The 19,483-nt window shown below is 37.7% G+C and overlaps 1 protein-coding gene across 7 annotated transcripts in view; it reads left to right on the top strand.

Annotated features, from left to right (window-relative positions):
* The window catches only part of DLC1 (DLC1 Rho GTPase activating protein), a 479,646-nt gene that overhangs the window by 267,797 nt on the left and 192,366 nt on the right, over positions 1–19,483 (top strand). For all 7 annotated transcript variants that reach the window (XM_070500034.1, XM_070500032.1, XM_070500033.1 and 4 more), the window contains one exon: positions 19,249–19,282. In XM_070500034.1, coding sequence (XP_070356135.1) covers positions 19,249–19,282 — 34 coding nt within the window. The remainder of the gene's footprint in view (positions 1–19,248; positions 19,283–19,483) is intronic.

The following is a 19,483-nucleotide window of genomic DNA, read 5'->3' as shown; positions in this document are numbered from 1 at the left end:
GTTGATAGAGCCATTTTCTTTAATTTGGAATAAATATAAACCACTGCCAGCTTTAAAATATGCTGCAAGAAGACAATCTTTTCCTTTAGTGTCCAGTTTTCCCAGAGAATATTAATCTTGACCTTCATCCGTGATAGTGCCAGAAGTTCTTTTTCTATGAATTCTTAAATCTCTATAGCGTTTTCCAGAAAGCTCCAGCAGCTGTTTGTCTTCACATACAAGACCAATCATTTCCTGGGGATTGTTCACTGATCGTCGGCTTCATTTATGTCTCTCCCTTATGATCAGGGCTCTGAAGCCACCCATTCGTCAACCTCCTTTTATGTAGCAGAGGGACATTTATGGCCTTCTGAGATTTTTCTCTGCTTATGTATAAAATTATTGTCCCAGAATATGTGTAATTGTTTGAGAAGTGTTGTGGAAGTATTGTGCAATTTAGCATGACTATTGGAAGCAAGAAAAGAATTGTTTCTGTGTATCATGTTATCCCTTCTTGCCACACGTGCAATACTCCAGCAGTCTCCTCAAGGGACTGGCTTTGGTCTGGGAGCCAGAGGCTCGTTAGTCTCACTTCTACTTCTTTTCAAGGCTCTAAACAAACTATCTAAGCAAAAACCCAAGACGGATTAACTTCTGAGATTTCTCTTTCCTTGCTGCTTTTTTCCAGCTCTTTTATGAAATAATTGCCATAAGTTACAGGATTCTAAAAAAGAACATCTCTGTTTTGATCCTCACTCCCAGTACCTTTGTTACGTCTGTTTTCTACACAGTTCATTTATATGCCTGTGTAATTTCGAGAAACTCAAAACATTTTTTAGCATTTAGTGTTTAAACAAGTCAAACAATCGCTTGGATTACCTTATGGTAAATAATCTTTACACAGCATCACCAAAGTATTGTCAAAAGACTAATTGATACTCTAATAGTTGCCTTAAAAATATATACATATAAACAAACACACAAACAACATAATGCCTTTGAGATTTATCAAGGAAAACACAATTGTCACTGCATTTTGGTTGGTTTAAATTGCAAATGTTCAAGTTTAGTAAAGACTTTGCAAAAGTTTGATATGCAATAAGATTCTAATGTGAAAAAAATCTATTTTTCACTGCATAAGTAAAAGTACATGGTTTGAATTTGGTGTGGAAGCTAAGGGCTTGTGCAGATTAACACAGAAAAGAAAAAGGAAGTGTCTCCTATTGATAAAGTTAGAGCTTGTTTTAAAGTCTCTTTTAAGGAATTGCCCTGGTGAGGCGTCTCCTACGTGTTCCTCAATAAAAGGAGCTCCTAAAAATCTTCAGTTTGCTCTCGAGGGTGTTTCTGAGAGTCGCCTTGTTAGCACATTTGAGAGAGAATAGCAACAACAAAAGTTTAAAAAACAAGGCCAGATCTCTCTCTGATGCGACTCAAAAGGAAAAAAAAAAACCCAGTCTGATTTTTCAGACTCTATATTAGAAGTTCTCAAGTAACAGACTTGTCCTGACTATGCTCAATGGCCCCTGCTGACAGACTCTAATGAAGCCATGAAATCGATGCATCGAGACACATTAACTATCTCATATAACTCATAAGCCAGCTTGCCTCATCCATTCACACTAACACTGCACTAGTGTATCTTTCCATATTTTCAAAGTCTCTAAAATATATTTATAATCAGGAAAATATTTATTTTCAAAAGAAATAATACCACCAACTAGTGAAATGCTTATTTTATGCCTCATAGGATTACTGTGAGGATTAAATAATACACTGTATATAAAAATGCTCAATAACAGTAAGGTATTCATTGAGCCGCACTGCCTTGTCTCTGTGTATACGTCAACATGATATGAACACCACATGCCTGACTGTGTATGCTCACATCGCTCTTTGTTGAAAAGTCTAAGTTTCTTAATGGTAAAAATAAATTTTTGTTACACTGTGTATAGTTCGGATTGTGGGGAGCTCAATAAATATAAATTAATAAATGATGACCATCAACCCAAACAGAATGCTTAACTGTAAAGGAAGATGAAAGAGAATAATAATCAAAACAGAGGCCAGCTTTCTGCTTGTTTTCATTAGGTCTGCCGCCAAAGAAAATGCTCCTTAATTGTGGCAGAGGAAATTTGTGATTCTTCATATTAGGGGTGAATTCATGGCCTTGAACATGAAACAGTCTTTTAAAGGAACTTTTAAAAACTTAGTTCCCTAGGAAATAAGAGGAATTTTAGTTTAGCTATAGTTTTGAAATTTGTACAAAAAATAGTTGCAAGGTCCTCATTTAAACATATGGGTAAATATATCAGTTATTTATTGCTGCATAATGAATTACCCGAAAATTTAGTAACTTAAAATAACAATGAATATTTCTAATTTCACACAGTTTCTGTGGGTCAGAAAGTCAGGGGCAGCTTGGCTGGGTGGTTCTAACTTAGCATCTCTCGTGAGGTTGTTGTCAAGACTTCTGAGGGCGTGACGAGGACTGGAGGGTCTGTTTCCAATGTGGCTCATTCACGTGACTGTTGGCGGGAGGCCTCGGTTCCTTCCCATGTGAACCACGTAGGGTGACTTGAGTGTCCTCATGACATTGGAGCCAGCTTATGCCAATGCAAACCCTCCAAAAGAGTGAGCAAGGAGGCAGCTGCAATGCCTTTTATGACACAATGTCAGAAGTCACACAGTGTCACATTCTCTATTAGGGAGGCAAATCCTCTACTTTTTAAAGGAAGGAGTGTCAAAGAATGTGTGGACATATATTAAAACCATCACAGTAAACTCTATGGGTAATGGCACGTCTATGCAGTAAAGAAATATTACTTCCCAGAACTCATATGGTTTCAGTTTGGCCAAGTTTTTTGCTGACAGACATTCCAAGAGAAACTCATACATTTCAGCACAAACTAAGAATTATTTAAAGTTTGGAACTTTAAAGATAGGCTAACACTTTACAACAAAGAAAAACTGTGATCTAAAGTTTTTAACTAACTTTCTTGAGGCCACTAGATCTAGACATATGGTTGTCTTTCAAAGTCAAAATAGTCAAGGGTATTCAACAGCAATGACCACCAGTTAAAACAGCCAGTAGATGATATCTCAAATGCTTTGATTAACAAACTAAGCGTTTAATAAAAGCAATTTTGATTTATTTTTTATTTAGAATTTTTCTCATTATAAAAGAAATTTTACTATAGCGCTTGAAAAAAAATGCATGGTCAAAACTCCAATGTAAATAACACATTTGAATAGATATATTTTTCAGGCCCACTTCAATAAATCTTTAATTTTCTAGTACTCAAGTTTCCCAGAGTGGAGAATATGTGGAAAAGTACCATTTGTTAATGGAATTTTAACCCAAATACTGAATAAAAGAGTTGTGGGAATTAAAAATAGGCTTACCAGAGAATGTAGCACATTTACTGAATCCCTATAAAAAACATTTCAAAGTAGGTCACCTCCCTCATCTGGGCCATGTGGGTTTGATGCGAATCGTTAACAGAAGAGCCTGCAAATAGCCAACTTTAAAAGTATGCAAGTTTCTTATAAAAAAATGATAGAAATATCAGAAAACCATCTAGTGTCCCTGAGAACTGGATGAACTACCCTCATCTCTCTGGGGTCATAGAACGGTTAACTTCCTATAGAAAAGACAGTGGCTAATTGGAAAGAGGAGACAACCTCATTACCGAGGGAGCATTCTCTTTGCTACCAAAATGCACCAAACTGCTTAGATCTCTTGCTCTGGAATCACTTTATTGTCTCTAGTTTCTTTACTGACTGTTTCCCTGTTTAGTACTTAAATTAATAATCCTTAATATTGTTAAAATGTATGACCCTTTCCTAGTACTAGATTTTGCATGTTAAGTAACTGGGATAATATCAGTTTTGTGGGTTTGGGATCCTGCTATATTGTAATCCCCAAAAGGGGAAAAAAATGACATTGTTTTCATATTTTTTTTGGTATAAATCCCAAGTATTTTCTTTTGTTAATTACAGAAAAATAGATAATTGGACAAAGTTGCACCCAATACAAAGATTACAGTGACCTCGAGGAGCCTAAATTCTCAAAGTAAAGAATTGATAGGGCAAGTTTTCAACCCATTTCCTGGATAGCAGAAGTCACAATGAGGCCAGATATTCCAAATGGAGACCAGGAAAAGGTTTAAGATGATAAAACAGCATCTTGTTGATTTTTAGAACTAGAAATCAGTAGACATAGTGCCAATTTGATTGTTTAAAACCCAAACTAACTTTTTGTCAACTCTAATAATAAAGTCACAGAATTAAACAATGGTCAGGGGAAGCTACTAGAAGGAGTGGGTTGGGGGAAAAAGAGAAGTGTGGAGAACATGACGTTTTGCAAGCATTCTTCGTCACTGGGAGAAAAATGGGATCTCGGTTATACTGCAGTTACTCTTTAGGGTCAGGCGTCTATACGTGCTTCCTACATTACTTTCACTTTTTTGGGGTGTTTTTTATTTTGCTGATGTGTTCATAATCATAAACAGTTTTATAAATGAAACAGCCACTAAATCAATTACTTTTGATCTTTCTGAAAGATACACTCATTATATGTATAATCGGCCCTTCAGCATCACTGCCGATTGATGAGAAAATCCAGATCTGTGAAAGCTCACTCCATTTGAAGTGCTCCTTGTCAGCGCCCAGCTCTGGAGTGAGCCTCACTCAGTTGTGTTTTTCTGGAGGAGAGACATTACACGAGGCTAAAGTGTACAGCATTCAATCTGTCTCGCGAAAGTGTATACACATTTTCTAGTGCGGTCATAAAATTTAAGTGATTTCTCCTTTCACTCTAATAAGTGTACTCTTAGCCAGCAATGTCTGATTGAGAAGAAAGAGGGGAAAGGGGCAGCCAGCTCAGACCTACAAGTAGAAAAAGAAAATGTGCCAGGGCTTCCTTTGTGTTAAAGTTCTCAGCTCCTTTAAAATTTGTGGCTCCCACCCATTAGGCATCTCAAGGATGATCGCTGTTCAATTACTCCTTTAAGCCCACATTCCAATTAGGTTTTTGTTTCCCAGTAATTAAAAACAATACCAATATCACTGGTTTCTAATTTCCCTTTTTTTCCTATTGTTATCTACATACTTACAGAAAAAGGAATGTGCCAGTCCAAGAGAAGCTGTGTAGTATAGAGGTTAAGAACGTGGACTTAATCTGGGTTAAAATCCCGGGTTCAATTCTTGGTTTGACCATTCATAAATTCTGAGACCTTGGGCAAGTAAGTTACCTGATATCTATGGGACTTGGTTTCCTCATATATAAAATAGAATAGTGACAGGACCCCCTTCTTAGGGTAGTTATTAATATTATATCAGTTAATATGTGCCAAGTGCTTAGAAAAGTGCCTAGCATAGAGTAAGCACTCGGTAAGTGTCACCTCTTACTAAGTGTTGCCTATTTCCCATGTCATTGAAGCATTCTACCATTACTTTATCTAGTTATTCACAAAATGCTGACCCCTCCTGCTTACTACTATAACTTGACTCTCTCTCCACCACAGCTTATCTCTCTGACTTTCCTTTCTCAACCCTCTTTCCATTCCCCTCAACTTCTCCCAGCTCTTGTAAATGCAGGCATTTTAATGGTCCTGATTCATGTCTCCCCTTTTTTCTGTACTCTCTTTCCCTGTTTGACCCCTCCCAGCATCTTTAATCCAGGCCCTCCCCACTCTGCCATATTCCTCCCGCCACTATACACAGCCCAGGATAGATGTGAGCATTAGCTCCTTAGTGACATTGGTCAAAAGAGTGCTGAACACTGTCATTTCATCCTTGTCTTTTCCCCTAGAACTCTAAATCATTGCCTTTTCTCCTTATCTCCTATCTTCTACTCAGCCTTTGATAAATATTTTTTGATAATATATTTTGCAAAATATTTAGTTAACGATGGAGTCAAAATTTTATCTAACTTCTAAAGCCGTATGTAAATTTCAGTTGACCATGCCATGTCTACAAAGCCTTTACTTTTGTGGCTAATGTGCACATATATTTATCGAATTTTCTATAGAAAATTAGTATTGAAGCAATTCAATCTGGACACTCATGTTTTCATACTTGCTAGTTAATTTTCCTTCCATCTATGTTTACAAACAAAAATGTGGCTAATTGCCAATACTATTACGTAATCTTCCATATACTCAATGATTCTAATCTTTTTTCCTTTAGCATAAGTTGGAAATGTGTCAGTACCACAAATTTCATCTCACAGAAGGCTCAGAATTCACTAACTCATTTTGAAATGCAATTTTCTGGGAGTTAAGATAGGTTTAAAGGTACACCAGTGCTTCTTAAGACATTTCCACTTATTACAATCTATGCCCTACATAACCTCCCACACAGAGAGAGGGAGGCAGGAAGAGCAATGGGATTTCCACGCACACTCAAAGAAGGAGTAGAGGTGTACCAATCACTGCTCCAATAGAAAGAGAAGGCACACTTAAAATAGGATTATATGGGAAAGGATTAGTTACAAAGGGACTATTTACAAAGGTGCAGGGTAGGAGAAACACAAGGGTCAGTGCAGCAACCAGGGCGGCTTACTTACAGCTGAGCTGTGTTCACTCCAAGGTCCCAAAGAGAAAGAAGCAGTTAACAGAACTCAGAGGGAAAGAGTCAGCTGCCTTGAGAAGAGCAATGGCCTTGGGTGAAAGGGCATAACCAGTTCAAGGCAACTATGCCAGGTAGGATCAAGGGGAATAAACACTCCTTTCCCCTTTAAAGGGGTTCTGGAACCAATTTCCAACGTGGAGCAGGGTTTCCTCCATACCACCAAGCAATTCTCTGGACACCAGCTGGGTGTCCTACAATTCAACTCACTTCTGACACTCTCTACCTGGAGAGAGTGTCAGATCCCACATGTTAAGGGCTCACTCACACAAGACTGCCTCCTCCCTTCCCCTCCCATGCCAGTTGCAAACCCAGGTTATTACCTATGCTTCTGACCAATAGGATATAGATCAGAGGTTCCAATGACCCCCTCCTTGGGTTAGATTAATTTGCTAGAGAGGCTCACAGCACTCTAGCTGTGAAACATTTTACTCACTAGATTACCAATTTATTATACAAGGAAATAACTCAGGAACAACCAGGTAGAAGAGATGCATAGGGCATGGAAAATGTGCAGAGCTTCCTTGCCTTCTCCAAGCACATCGCTCTCCCCAAATCTGCACATGTTCACCAGTCTAGAAGCTCTCTGAACCCCCTCCTTTTGGGTTTTTATGGAGCTTCATTACATAGGCATGATTGATTAAACCATTGGCCATTAGTGATTGAACTCAATCTCCAGCCCCTTCCACTCCCAGGAGGCTGGGGGGTGGGACTGAAATTTCCAATCCTCTAATCATATGGTTAGTTTCCCCGGAAACCAGCCTCTGTCCTTAGCTGAGATCCAAAAGTCACCTCATTAGCATAACAAAAGACTCCTTTATCACTCTCATAACTTAGGAAATTCCAAGGGTTTTAAGAGCTCTGTGCCAGAAATGGGATGGAAAATCAAATATATATTTCTTATTATAAATCACAATATCACACCCTTATATCCCCTCCTGGGGCTTCCCAAAGGCTCAACCTACCTGGAAGCCAGGGGGTATGGGATGCTGTTGATGGAATCTATGTAAAGTGTTCCCATACAAATTAAGTTCCAAACTGGGACACTTTTGAGAGTTAAAGGAGGTGTTGAAATTAACTGTAATTACTGCAAACAAGTATAACCGCTGTAGATTTTTATGCCATACAGTAAATGATGAGACCCATGTAGCAAGAAAGCCCCTACTACACTATATACTCTATGGCAAAACTGCTCCACCTCGGTTTCCCCCAGGCATTTCACGTATGCATATTTCACACGCACCTCACCCACATTTTCCTCCTACCCCGTCAGACTGCATATCCTGCAGGCTGCGACTGACACCAGAGCACAAGTGTCTGGTGCACCCAGTGACTGGTAGGGCAGCAGCATCACACACTCCCATCATCACCTGAAAACAGGAATTAGCTCTCCCTAGCCACTCGTGTCATCGTGCACTTTGTTAAACCAGTGAGCAACCTGCGTGTTCTTGAAAGGGAGGTGCTTGTTAGATTATACCTGGAAAGGGTTGGGAAAGAGGCTGTTTATCACTAGTCATCTTTCAAATGTAACCATATAGTAAAGTCAGAACTTTGCTCTCTGCACATGCTTCTCCCACAATGCTAGACAAGACTACAGAAGCTGGAAAGGCAAACCCACCTGACATATTAATACAACTATTGATAATTTCATGTCATCAAAAAGTGAACATTCCAGCACTAAACATACTCTTACCATACAATCTGGCAATCACACTCCTTGGTATGCCTAAAGGAGCTAGAAACGTACGTCCACACCAAAACCTGCACACAGATGTTTTTGGCAGCTTTATTCATAATTGCCAAGACTAGAAGCAACCAAGATACCCTTCAGTAGGTGAATGGATAAATGAACTATGATACATCCAGACCATGGAATATTATTCAGCACTAAAAAGAAAGAGCTAGGGGCCAGCCCAGTGGCATAGTGGTTAAATTTGAGCAGGCTGCTTCAGCAGCCTGGGGTTTGCAGGTTCAGATCACGGGCACAGACCTACACACCACTCAACCAGCCATACTGTGGCAGCGGCCCACATGCCAAATAGACAGAGACTGGCACAGCTGTTAGCTCAGGAATGATCTTCCTCAAGCAAAAAGAGGAAGATTGGCAACAGATGTTAGCTCAGGGCCCTTCTTCCTCACCAAAAAAAAAAAGAAAGAGCTATCAAGCCACAAAAAGACATGGAGACACCTTAAATGTATATTACTAAGTGAAAGAAGTCAATCTTAAAAGGCTACATACAGTATGATTTCAACTATATGAGATTCTGGAAAAGACAAAACTGTGGAGACGGTAAAAAGATTAGTGGTTGCCAAAGGTTAGGGCAGAGGCGGGGACGAATTGGTAGAGGAACATAGAGGATTTTTAGGGCAGTGAGACTGTTCTGTATGGAACTGTAATCCTGGATACATGTGGCTATACATTTATCCAAACCTATAGAATATACAACATCTGAGTGAACCCTGATGTAAACTATGGACTTTGGGTCATATGATGTGTTAATATAGGTTCATCAGTCATAACAAATGTACATTCTGGTGGAGGATGCTGATAATGGGGGAGACTATGCATGTGTAGGGCCGGAGGGTATACAGGAAATCTCTGTACCTTCCTCTCAATTTTCTGTGAACCTAAAACTACTCCAAAAATTAAAAGGCTACCTTTTGAAAAGTGAACATTCTGAGAAAAATGCTATACTGACCAGGAGGCTCATGTCAACTAGGATTATCCCAAGCAAACCAGAGCATATGGCCCATTCAGATCAGCTTTCCTGCACAGATGACAAGGTAGAAAGGAACTGTGGAGGGGAAATGGAAACTAACCAGCAACGGAAGGCATTCAAGTTCCTGGTGTGGTAAACAAAACTGAGTTGGGCTCCATGACCTTGGGATTTGGGGAGAAAGGCCCTAGAATATTTATCCTGTTATCAAGAGCAGACAATTGAAAAGCCCCAGCATCAAGTTCCTCTTCATGTAGACACCTCACATTTTATGGATCGATTCAGGCATGTACCTCAGAAATGGTAAGAGACATCTCTTCTGCCTAGGTATTCATCTTCGAAGAACAGAATATTTTTAAATATCTCCATGATCCTACAGTTCACAGCTTCAAAGCATCAAACATTTGGTTACTATCTATTAGTATCCTCATTTCAAAAAGCCCTTATGCTTTTTTTTTTTTATCAGTTTCTATCAGTCCTTAGCCACTCCAAATTTCTTCCTTAGTTCCCAATCACATATGGTGGGTTCTGTGCACTCTTGGGTCCGAAAGGATAAGCTTCATTAGAGCTGTGGAATATTAGAAAACTTTTACTTTCAGGCACAGTAGAACCTGTATTTTAGCTGAGCCTGGTATCACGGTGTAAATAAGGCATTGTGGTTTACAGCACACATAAGATGAATATTTCAAATCAAATTTGTTAGTGGGTCCCACTACAGTGAATGTCTATCTCCCCGTAACACAAATGTTTCTGGGCCCCAGCCAAGAGCCCACTTACATGAAGTAATATTTGATAAGAGTAAATTCCAATTCAGTGAACAGGGTTATAGTTTGTCATAAAGAGATTTATGTATATCATTTGAGTAGTTTCAATCTGTACTGTTTTTGCAATTCTGACTTGATGGTATATGTTTTGAGATTCTACCAGAAGCCTCACTCCAACTCTTAAGTTGGAAGTTATGAAACTGTGATAATATTAGTAAATTTGGGGTAATAGAGATGAACATGCAGGCATTGAATTATTGATATGAACCTAAGCTTATATTTGAATATAATTGGTAATAATTAACCTAGTCAAGGAGGGTATGAGTGAAATACTTTCTCTCTCAGCCTTCTAAGACGCTAAGTGAAAATATACAAAACAAAGAAATTTGTAATGCAAGTTATTTTGTTTATGAGCTAGATAGTATATGCAATTCTATGTTAAACCATTAACAAATGCTTTGCCTCTGTACTTTTATCCGAGGCTTTTGGCCAGTATTATATATATATATATAATATCCCCAATTATATGCATATATCTCTGTAGTGACACTTGTTTAAACCTAAGGGGGCAAAGAATTGTCCCACCTAGCAACAGTCAATGACAGGCTCCAAACTAATGGTGAGGGTTGAGCATGGTAGCCTCCAAACTAGGCTTTATAAGACTGAAAGGAAACAGTTGACATGAAACTAAGAAAACTTGTTTTCAGAATAACACAGAAAATAATTACAAATAGTTAAAAGTAAATAAAAGAGAGGGCTGGCCCCATGGCATAGCGGTTAAGTTTGACACGTTCCACCTCAGCGGCCCAGGTTCGCAGGTTCAGATCTCAGGCACAGACCTACACCGTTCACCAGCCGTGCCGTGGCAGCAACCCACGTACAACGTAGTGGAAGACTGTCACAGATGTTAGCTCAGGGCTAATCTTCCTCAGCAAAAATAAGCAAATAAATAAATAAAAGAGGAATGAACATGAGGAAACAAGTTAATCTGACAGAAGGAAGAGGAAGAGGCAGAGACAGACAACCTATGTTTCTTTGCATTATCTTGGAATAGATATATAGTTACTTTTTTGTATTATACTAACTAATCCAACAATAGGAATAGTTTACACTTAGGGAGCTATGGGACAAGTACTGTGATAATCCCCCTCCATGCAGCATTTCATTTAATCCCCACAAATAGCCCTGAGATGTAAATATTATTTCTATCCTTTTTTAATAGATGAGGCAGCTGAGCTCAGAGAGTTCTGGAAACTTGCTAAAGGTCACAGAGCTTATTAGTGGCAGCAAGAAATATATTACTTGTTCATGTCCACCTCTAATTTTCTGCTTCAGTCTTCAGGCTTGAATTCATAAAGAGATTAGTTATTTTGACAGCATATCTTCTATTTCTTCTAGTGGAACCACGGCACTTAGTAAAAGACTGTGCATGTAGTGGATACTTAACATGTGTCTGTTGACTGATTAATTAGAACTGGGCCCAAGAGGACGAGGATCTCAGAGCATTTGCTCACGGCCAAGCATCCCAGGAAGAGGGAAAATCATCATTAACGCATTTTAAGGAAAACAGTGGTATAGTAACAACTTCAGCGGGGACAATTGCCTTTGTGATGCTCATCAGATACGGGGAGAAAGAGGGTTACGCACCAGCAAAAAACCATGACTCAGGCTAGAAGAATGAGGGCATGGACACAATGACAAAAGCCGTTATGAGGGATACGAGGAAGAATGAAATGGCATAAGTTTAACATCAAAGGGCAGAGGAATTGCTGGTTAACATCATCCGAGAAGAAGAATAAACAGCCATTCTAAGTCAATTGCTGTCTGAATAAGTCACCTGTCTTGGGTGTCAGCTTGAGTGAAATTAAGTCTGCCACATGTCTGTGGTGCTCCTTAATTGTGAACTTTCGTAAACCAGACTTTAAAAAAATCCGACCTCCCTTGAATAATCAGTCAGTATTTCTGAATGGCTACCATATGTAAATCACCACACCAAACAATAAAAGAATACTTTTGAAGAACTAGCAGTTTTAAGGGGATATATCTATATTAACAAGTGTCCAAAAAGGAAGAAATTATGCAATTTTTCTAGTGAAATTTATGAACATATTCAGTTACTTCAGCAACAATTCTTTTTCCATTATTACAAAGTTGACCATAAAATCAAAAAAATGTTTTAAAATGTATTACTCACATATTTATGAAAATAGAGCAACTTATGGCAAAAGATATAAATAAAGGAGAATGAATAAAATTTCAAAGTTATGTAAAGGGTAAAATGATATTATGGTTGCTCCAATTAAACATTGCATTTAGCACTGAACTTTCATAATAACAGATTTGGAGAGGGAAGCATGACTTGTCAAATTCTGAAAGGAATTTATAACATGGAAATGTGTTGAAAGGATATTGAATTCTGTCACAAATAATATGTTCAACAGTGGATTTATTGGAGATATAGAAACATTATAATTAAGAACTTCAATAAATGCTGAGAAGAGTTAAGTCAATGTAGGTCAGTCGTGAATTTTTCTGTTTATCTAGCTTGCTAAAGAAAGAATTTTTTAAAATTCAGAACAATAATTACCTTTTCTCTTATATTTCCAAATAAAAATGACCTTGACCAGAGTTTTGTCAAGAGCTAGACAGCCTTAAATTCAACATTTAGCTCTCTGAAGTAAGCATGGAGCGAGATATTCTGTAGATTGTTGAAGAGAGAGATATCAGCTTTAAACACAGTAAATGCCGGTGTTTTGAAAAAGAGAAAAACAGATGTTAAAGGTGAGAAGCCCACCTTATATTCTTATTTATTAGAGAATAATCCCATCTCTACTCAAAGGTGGACCACAGATGCGCCTCTGATCAACACCAAAACGTTTCTTAAGAATAAATTTCATCTTTATTCAAATGCTTAGCCACCATTTTGAGCTGAGACCCCAAATTTCTACATCATAGAATATAGATGAAACCATCATTTTGCTCTGCAAGCCTGTACAGATAGTTGTTACAGTCAGCAATCTTGGCAAAAAAAAGTTCCTCAGTATGGCTGACAGCTTCTGTCTCAAATAAGACCTGCCAAATTCTTCTTGGAACAAAGGATATACAACATGAATTAGATTTCTCAGATAATTATCTCCATATTTATTTCACTTTGGTTGTATGTATGTGTACCTTGAAGACAGTCCTCATATCAGCACACTATCTCTTTCTCTGAATTTCCATTATCTTCCATTGTAAGGTCGAGAAACCAAGTTACATTGGAATCATGAACACTAAGATGGATAAAGCCTTGTTGACCTTTCAGCTTCACCAGCCTTGTGAATGATGGTATTAGTAGACAATGCTTTAAGACCCAGACTCCAGTCTTATCCCCATTTGGCCAACTAAAGCCTTATAACATTGGGCAAGTCACTTAATCTCTCTGGATCTCAACAACCTCATAGACAAAAGGACAAAGAAAGAGCTAGAAGAGTGTTTCCCAAAGCATGGTTACATAGATTACTGGTGTACATCAGCTGATACAGAGACACACATTTTAAATTTCTGTAAGTATTTATTTTAATCAGTGTTATGAATAACATAAAAAAAGCAGACTTGTAAATTCATGCCTTTTATTTTTATTATTTAAAACAAATTAAGTAATATTTGATATGTAAAAAATTGTTAAATAATCTATAAGTGATACATATACGTAGAAAATAGTAAAGATGGTATTCGAAATACTGTAGTTTGGGAAACACGATTTAATGATGTCTAAGTTCCTACCACCAAGAAGAGCCTGTATTTCCAATGAAAGAACTATGGCTGTCAAAGCTGGAGAAACACTTTGTAAACCAAAATAGATAATATCAGATTGCCAATCAGACACAGCTTTTCAATGAAGTTCTTTGTTCAAATGAAGGCAAACAGAAATCATTGACGGGACAATATCACAGACTGGAGTGATTTCAAAGAGCCTTTAAATAAAGAAATGGAAACAAACCCATTTTTCCAGTGTATCTTCTTTTCTTTCATGTCTTCCCAAAAAATGTGACTCCTCTAACTCTTCCTGTTGCCCATTGTGATCACAATGGGCTCTTGTGCCCTCATCTAAGTCAGAGGCTGTTCCATCACTGAGGGATGTTTTCCTGCAACTTCCAAGGACACAATTACCCATTTTGAAATTTCTCTGTAAAATATTTTTGTGGAAACAAAAGTGAATATTTTCAAAGGAATGGAATAAATTACTCTACCACTGATTCTTGCCATTTTAAAAAAGGCAAATGGAGGAAATCCTTATAGGACAAAACAACATTCCATACACTTGTGTGTGAACATCTCTGATATTTGAAAACATACAAAACAAAAAGTACAAAATAAATGGTAGTACTTTGTTGTTTACAGCAGGACAAAAAAAATCCCTTCATGGAATCTGTGAATAGAATCTTCCAGTCTGTCATTGCTGTCCATTTTTTGAAGAGGTTGGCTTTCAAATAGTCTTCTTAATGGTAGTATTCTATGGTCCCAATTGCAAAAAAAAAAAAAAAGAAGGAAAGAATTTATATAATTGAGGGACATGGCATATTATTACCAATAACATCCTAAAAAGAAAAATCATACTCCATTTTCACTTAAAATCATCGAGAAGAAATTGAATCAATTCAATTGTCATTGTCCTAAAATGGATTCAGATATGCTAACTACTGGTTATGTTACTATTTATGTTAGCAGCTTCTGTGTAGTTGGTATGAGTTCCTAAAAGGTGTCCAGTGGATGTCCTCCTGCAAGTGCAGAAAACCATCCTAGCAGCAGACTGAAAGCATCAACATATGTCTACAACATTTCCGCGAGACATGTCTAAATCGGCATTTCCTCAACAATATTTCACATCCAAAAATACAAACAGACACACACACACAGTCTAAGTTCCCACACACAGCTTTAAAAGACCTCATTAAGAGAAAGCAAATTGTTTCCTCCCTTTTTACTAAAAAGCTTTCTCTTTAATGGTTTTTTTAAAAAATTCAATTGTAAAACACCTTAACAGATCAACTTCAGTGAAAATTTTTACGTGTCAGTACAGGCATTGAAAAGGTTGTTATTCTATCATTTGAATATCACAGAGAAGAATAACAAAAGACTATGAACGATTTCTTTCTCTCATTTGGAAGTTATTAGTAGACCTCCCTTTGTTCCATTGAGAAATGAGAGAAAATATGAAGTTACAGCGAACCCATATGGCCAGCAGGAAAATCCTATTTAATTGCTTTATTGCCAGAAATGTTAAATCACTTCCTGAGGATACAGTTCAAATGAAACATATGGCAGCTATTAACAAAAACCCCTAATGAATTAAAAAATATGCTTTTTATGGGAGCTTTCTCATAAGCAAGTCATACATGTTATTTAAACTCTATATACAAATGTGCATTTGGTACTTTAATTCCACAAACGTTTGATGAACACCTACTCTGTACCAGACTCTACAGCCAGCTTGCATGGAATAATTTTTTTCCAAGCCCAGGAACAGATTTAATACTACGGATCCTCAGGACATGGACCCAAATCTAGCCATTCCTCTTCTCAGAAGTCAAGGGCAAGAAGAATCTCCTGACTAATGCCTCCTTCCCAAGGGTTCGGTGCCCAGGAAAGCTATTCCATTTGTACCCGGGTAGCCCTAATTATCTCCTATCTTCCTACTCCTTTTAGCGTCACACAAGCAATGGTGCTATTCTGTGCCATTTAGTATCTGGTGCATGGAACCACTCTGTCTTTTCTTGTATCTTCAACTGGACTGTGAATCCCACAAGGAAGAAAACTTTGCTAAGGGTTTGATACCTAGGTGTGTAATTAAGAATCAACAAATAGCTCTAATTAATTAAAAACCAAGTGGCAGCATTTTTTAAATTTGATGACTTCCATCCCCAGGAAATTTCACAAATTTAATCAATTTATTCATAAGCCATTTTCTGAAGAGCCAATTCACCCTCAAATTCAAAGATAAATCAGCCGAGGGATATCCAGCTGTTATTACTATGTGGCTGTACCTTGAAAGAGCAGTTATAAAATTCTGGGTATACTAAAATTTGACTTTCCTTTCTCCACATTTTACTACGGCCTTTGCAGTTTATTTAATGGAAGTGACCCTTGGTAGCTTAAAGAATCATGCAGAATGAGGTGAGATTCTAAAGTAATTGGCACTGGCAACTTGAAGTATTGGCATTGGCTATATAGGGACTAAACCATATTTGCTTCATAGCACAACTCATTGATTAACATTTTTATGAAATTTATACATGCTGTGTTACACACTCTGTAATCAAATAGAATAAGATATGGAAAAGGCCTGTCACTGCTCAATTTGTGTTTTGGGGCAAGACATTCTATTTGTCTTAAATGCTTTAGCTAAAGAAGAGAGAGCTTATGTAGATAATTTCTAAATGTCTTGTACAGATATTCCTTGATCTAAGTCAATGTCTTATCATAGGACCTCTGCAACCTTTTCCTCCTTCCTTTTAAAGTATTGTGATTAGTTTTTGAAATTAGTGTTAGCGACCTCCGAGGCCAGCATGCCAGTAGTTGTGTCTCAGCTTCTATTACTGACTGTGACCTCGAAAAAGTGACTTTACTTTCAGGACTCCATGGGGTTGTTCTAAGGATTGAGTTATTTTTCTGCAGGTAAAAGCTTAAAACTGTACCTTGTACATACTGAGAACTTAGTAAGTGTTAGTTACTCTTGTATTGAGGAACTTTCTCCATGAACATCCTTTAATTGCCTATCACCAACCTTTACAATCTTGTCAATGAAAGGGCTTCTGTTTTGTTTTGTTGTTTGTTTATTTGCTTGTCACAAAAGAAAGAAAATAATTTAAAAGCTCTGATCTCCAGTCAGGGGGGATATCCAGGGGCTAGGCTTAAAATATAACGCACAGTATTGATTTAATTCCATTTTTAAATGCTTTCCCAAAAAAAGACATAAAAAGTAAATGTCACCGAAACTGTATATAACTTTCTTGTAAAGGGAGAAAACAGTTTTCCTGGAGTATAGAGCCAGAGAAGTTCCTCTTAAAGCAAAGGAAAAATCAGATGAGCCTCCTATAAATGAAAGGATACTAAGGAAGTTGCTTGAAGCCTACACAACCGCTTTGATGCCCTGGTCCTTGGGCATGATCCTCCACTCTGCCATTTAACTCCCTGATATTCTGTTCATGGCTGCATCTTTGCCAGGATGCAGAGTCAGTGTTCACACTCAGAGAACAAGAAGTGAACAAGGAAGTATAGATCATGATTAAGTCAAAATATACTTTCACTATAGATCAATCTTGCCAAAACAAAAACTCTATTTTTTATTCACGGAAAGAATTGTCCCTTATTTGAAAAATTGCGTCAATCTCCAAATCCAGTAAATTCCAAAGGTAAGGATCTCGGCAGCCCATGATCAATACCTCACAAAAATATAGGTGTCTTGATATTTGATATTTCTGGAAATGAAGATTGATGCTATTTCCTTAGACTGATCTACAGCAGGGGTACACATGAGCCTTCATCTCTCTCTCTCTCTCTCTCTCTCTCTCTCTCTCTCTCTCTCTCTCTCTCTCACACACACACACACACACACACACACACACACTTGCAACAAAATTAATTGCTCATTGCCTACTTACCCCAACTCTGAGGACTTTGTGCCCTGAAGAAGACATCACTTGTGGACATCTTGTGTGGTCAACGGTTGTGGGGTTTCTACCCCACATAGATTTATATTCCCCCAGATAGATTTATAAAAGGCTCCCAGTACAAGTTAATATGTTCATGCTAACTGCATTTTATACATGAATAACTGAGGTGAATGGGAACCAGAAGTTCAACTTCCTTAATTTGTTTTAGAGCATCCACAAAGAGTAGATCAGACATTGATACTTTAAAGTCTTCTGAAAACATCTCACTCTGAATTCTATTTTTCAAATGATAGTGAAGGATCATTGCTGGGAATTGAACTTCTAAACCTCTCACATCAGTGAACTGACCCATTGACCCAGTGCCCATAGTAACAAGTATAAGAGCAGCTGCCTTTTCCTGAGGACCTCAGGTGCTTTATAGAGGCTATTACAGTTAGTTCTTGCAGCAGCCGTATGAAGTAGGTGTGATTATCTCCCTTTTGTACAGGAGGAATCCGAGCCTAGAAGGGACAGGGCAGTGATTGGAAATGCCTAGAAACTGACCAAACAATTTACTTGTTCTGCCTCCCAAAATAGGACAAAGAAATTGAACTACAAAAATTCTACCCAAATTCAAAGAGTCTTTTTAGTCTCGTTAATTGCCAGTATCCTTCAGGAGTAATATGAGCCTGTCTTCAGAGAACAAAACAATTACATGGTATTTACAATTCTCATAGCTGGATCTAGTCACTTTACTGACAGTTCCACAACTCTCTCTTTTTTCTTTTCAGTTTTATTGAGATATAATTGACAAATAAATTTGGAAGATATTTAAAGTGTACATTGTGGTGATTTGATATATGTATACGTTGTGAGAGAATTCCCACCATCTAGTTAATTAACACATTCATCACCTCACATATTTATCTTTTTTCTTTTTTCTTTTTTTTGGTGAGAACATTTGAGTTCTACTCTCTTAGCAAATATCAATTACATAATACAGTGCTATCAACCACAGTCACTATGTTTGACATTAGATCCTCAGACCTTATCCATCTTACAGGTGAAAGTCTGTACCCTTTGACCAACCTCTCCCTATTTCCCCCATCCCAGCCCCTGGCAACCACTTTTCTACGGAGCCTCCATACTGTTTTCCGCAGTGGTGGCACCAATTTACATTCCCACCAACAGTGCACAGGGTTCCCTTTTTCCCACATCCTCACCAACACTTGTTATCTCTCGTTTTTTGAAGACAGCCATTCTAGCAGGTGTGAGGTGATATCTCATTGTGATTTTGATTTGCATTTCCCTGATGATTAGTGATGTTGAGCACCTTTTCATGTACCTGTTGGGCATTTGAATGTCTTTGGAAAAATGTCCACTCAGATCCTCTGCCCTATCATCTTTCTATTGTCAGATTCTATTTAATTTTTGCTCCGTTTATGATACTTCGTTTTATTCCTAATAATGTTATGTTTCTTTTTAATAATTCCACAATTTTATGGCTTTTGTTTTCTTTTTCAGGCTATTCCAGGTATTTCAGAGAAGGAAAAGGCTGGTAAGTTGACATTTGGTCTTATTTTCCTTCCTATCAATTTTAGAACAAAATTCCATCTTCATGTAGACATGTCATTAAATATCTAAAATGTGTAAATCTCATCAGTCTCTGGGCAGATGTTATTGTTGAATTCCTGAAAAATGAATTTGTTTTGCTCAAAATGTAAGAAGAAAAATGTAGTTTTTCTAATTGTGTTAGAAT

This window comes from Equus asinus, chromosome 27 (assembly GCF_041296235.1).
Source record: "Equus asinus isolate D_3611 breed Donkey chromosome 27, EquAss-T2T_v2, whole genome shotgun sequence".
NCBI classification, from domain to species: domain Eukaryota; kingdom Metazoa; phylum Chordata; class Mammalia; order Perissodactyla; family Equidae; genus Equus; species Equus asinus.
This window is presented reverse-complemented; position numbering and strand designations above follow the sequence as displayed.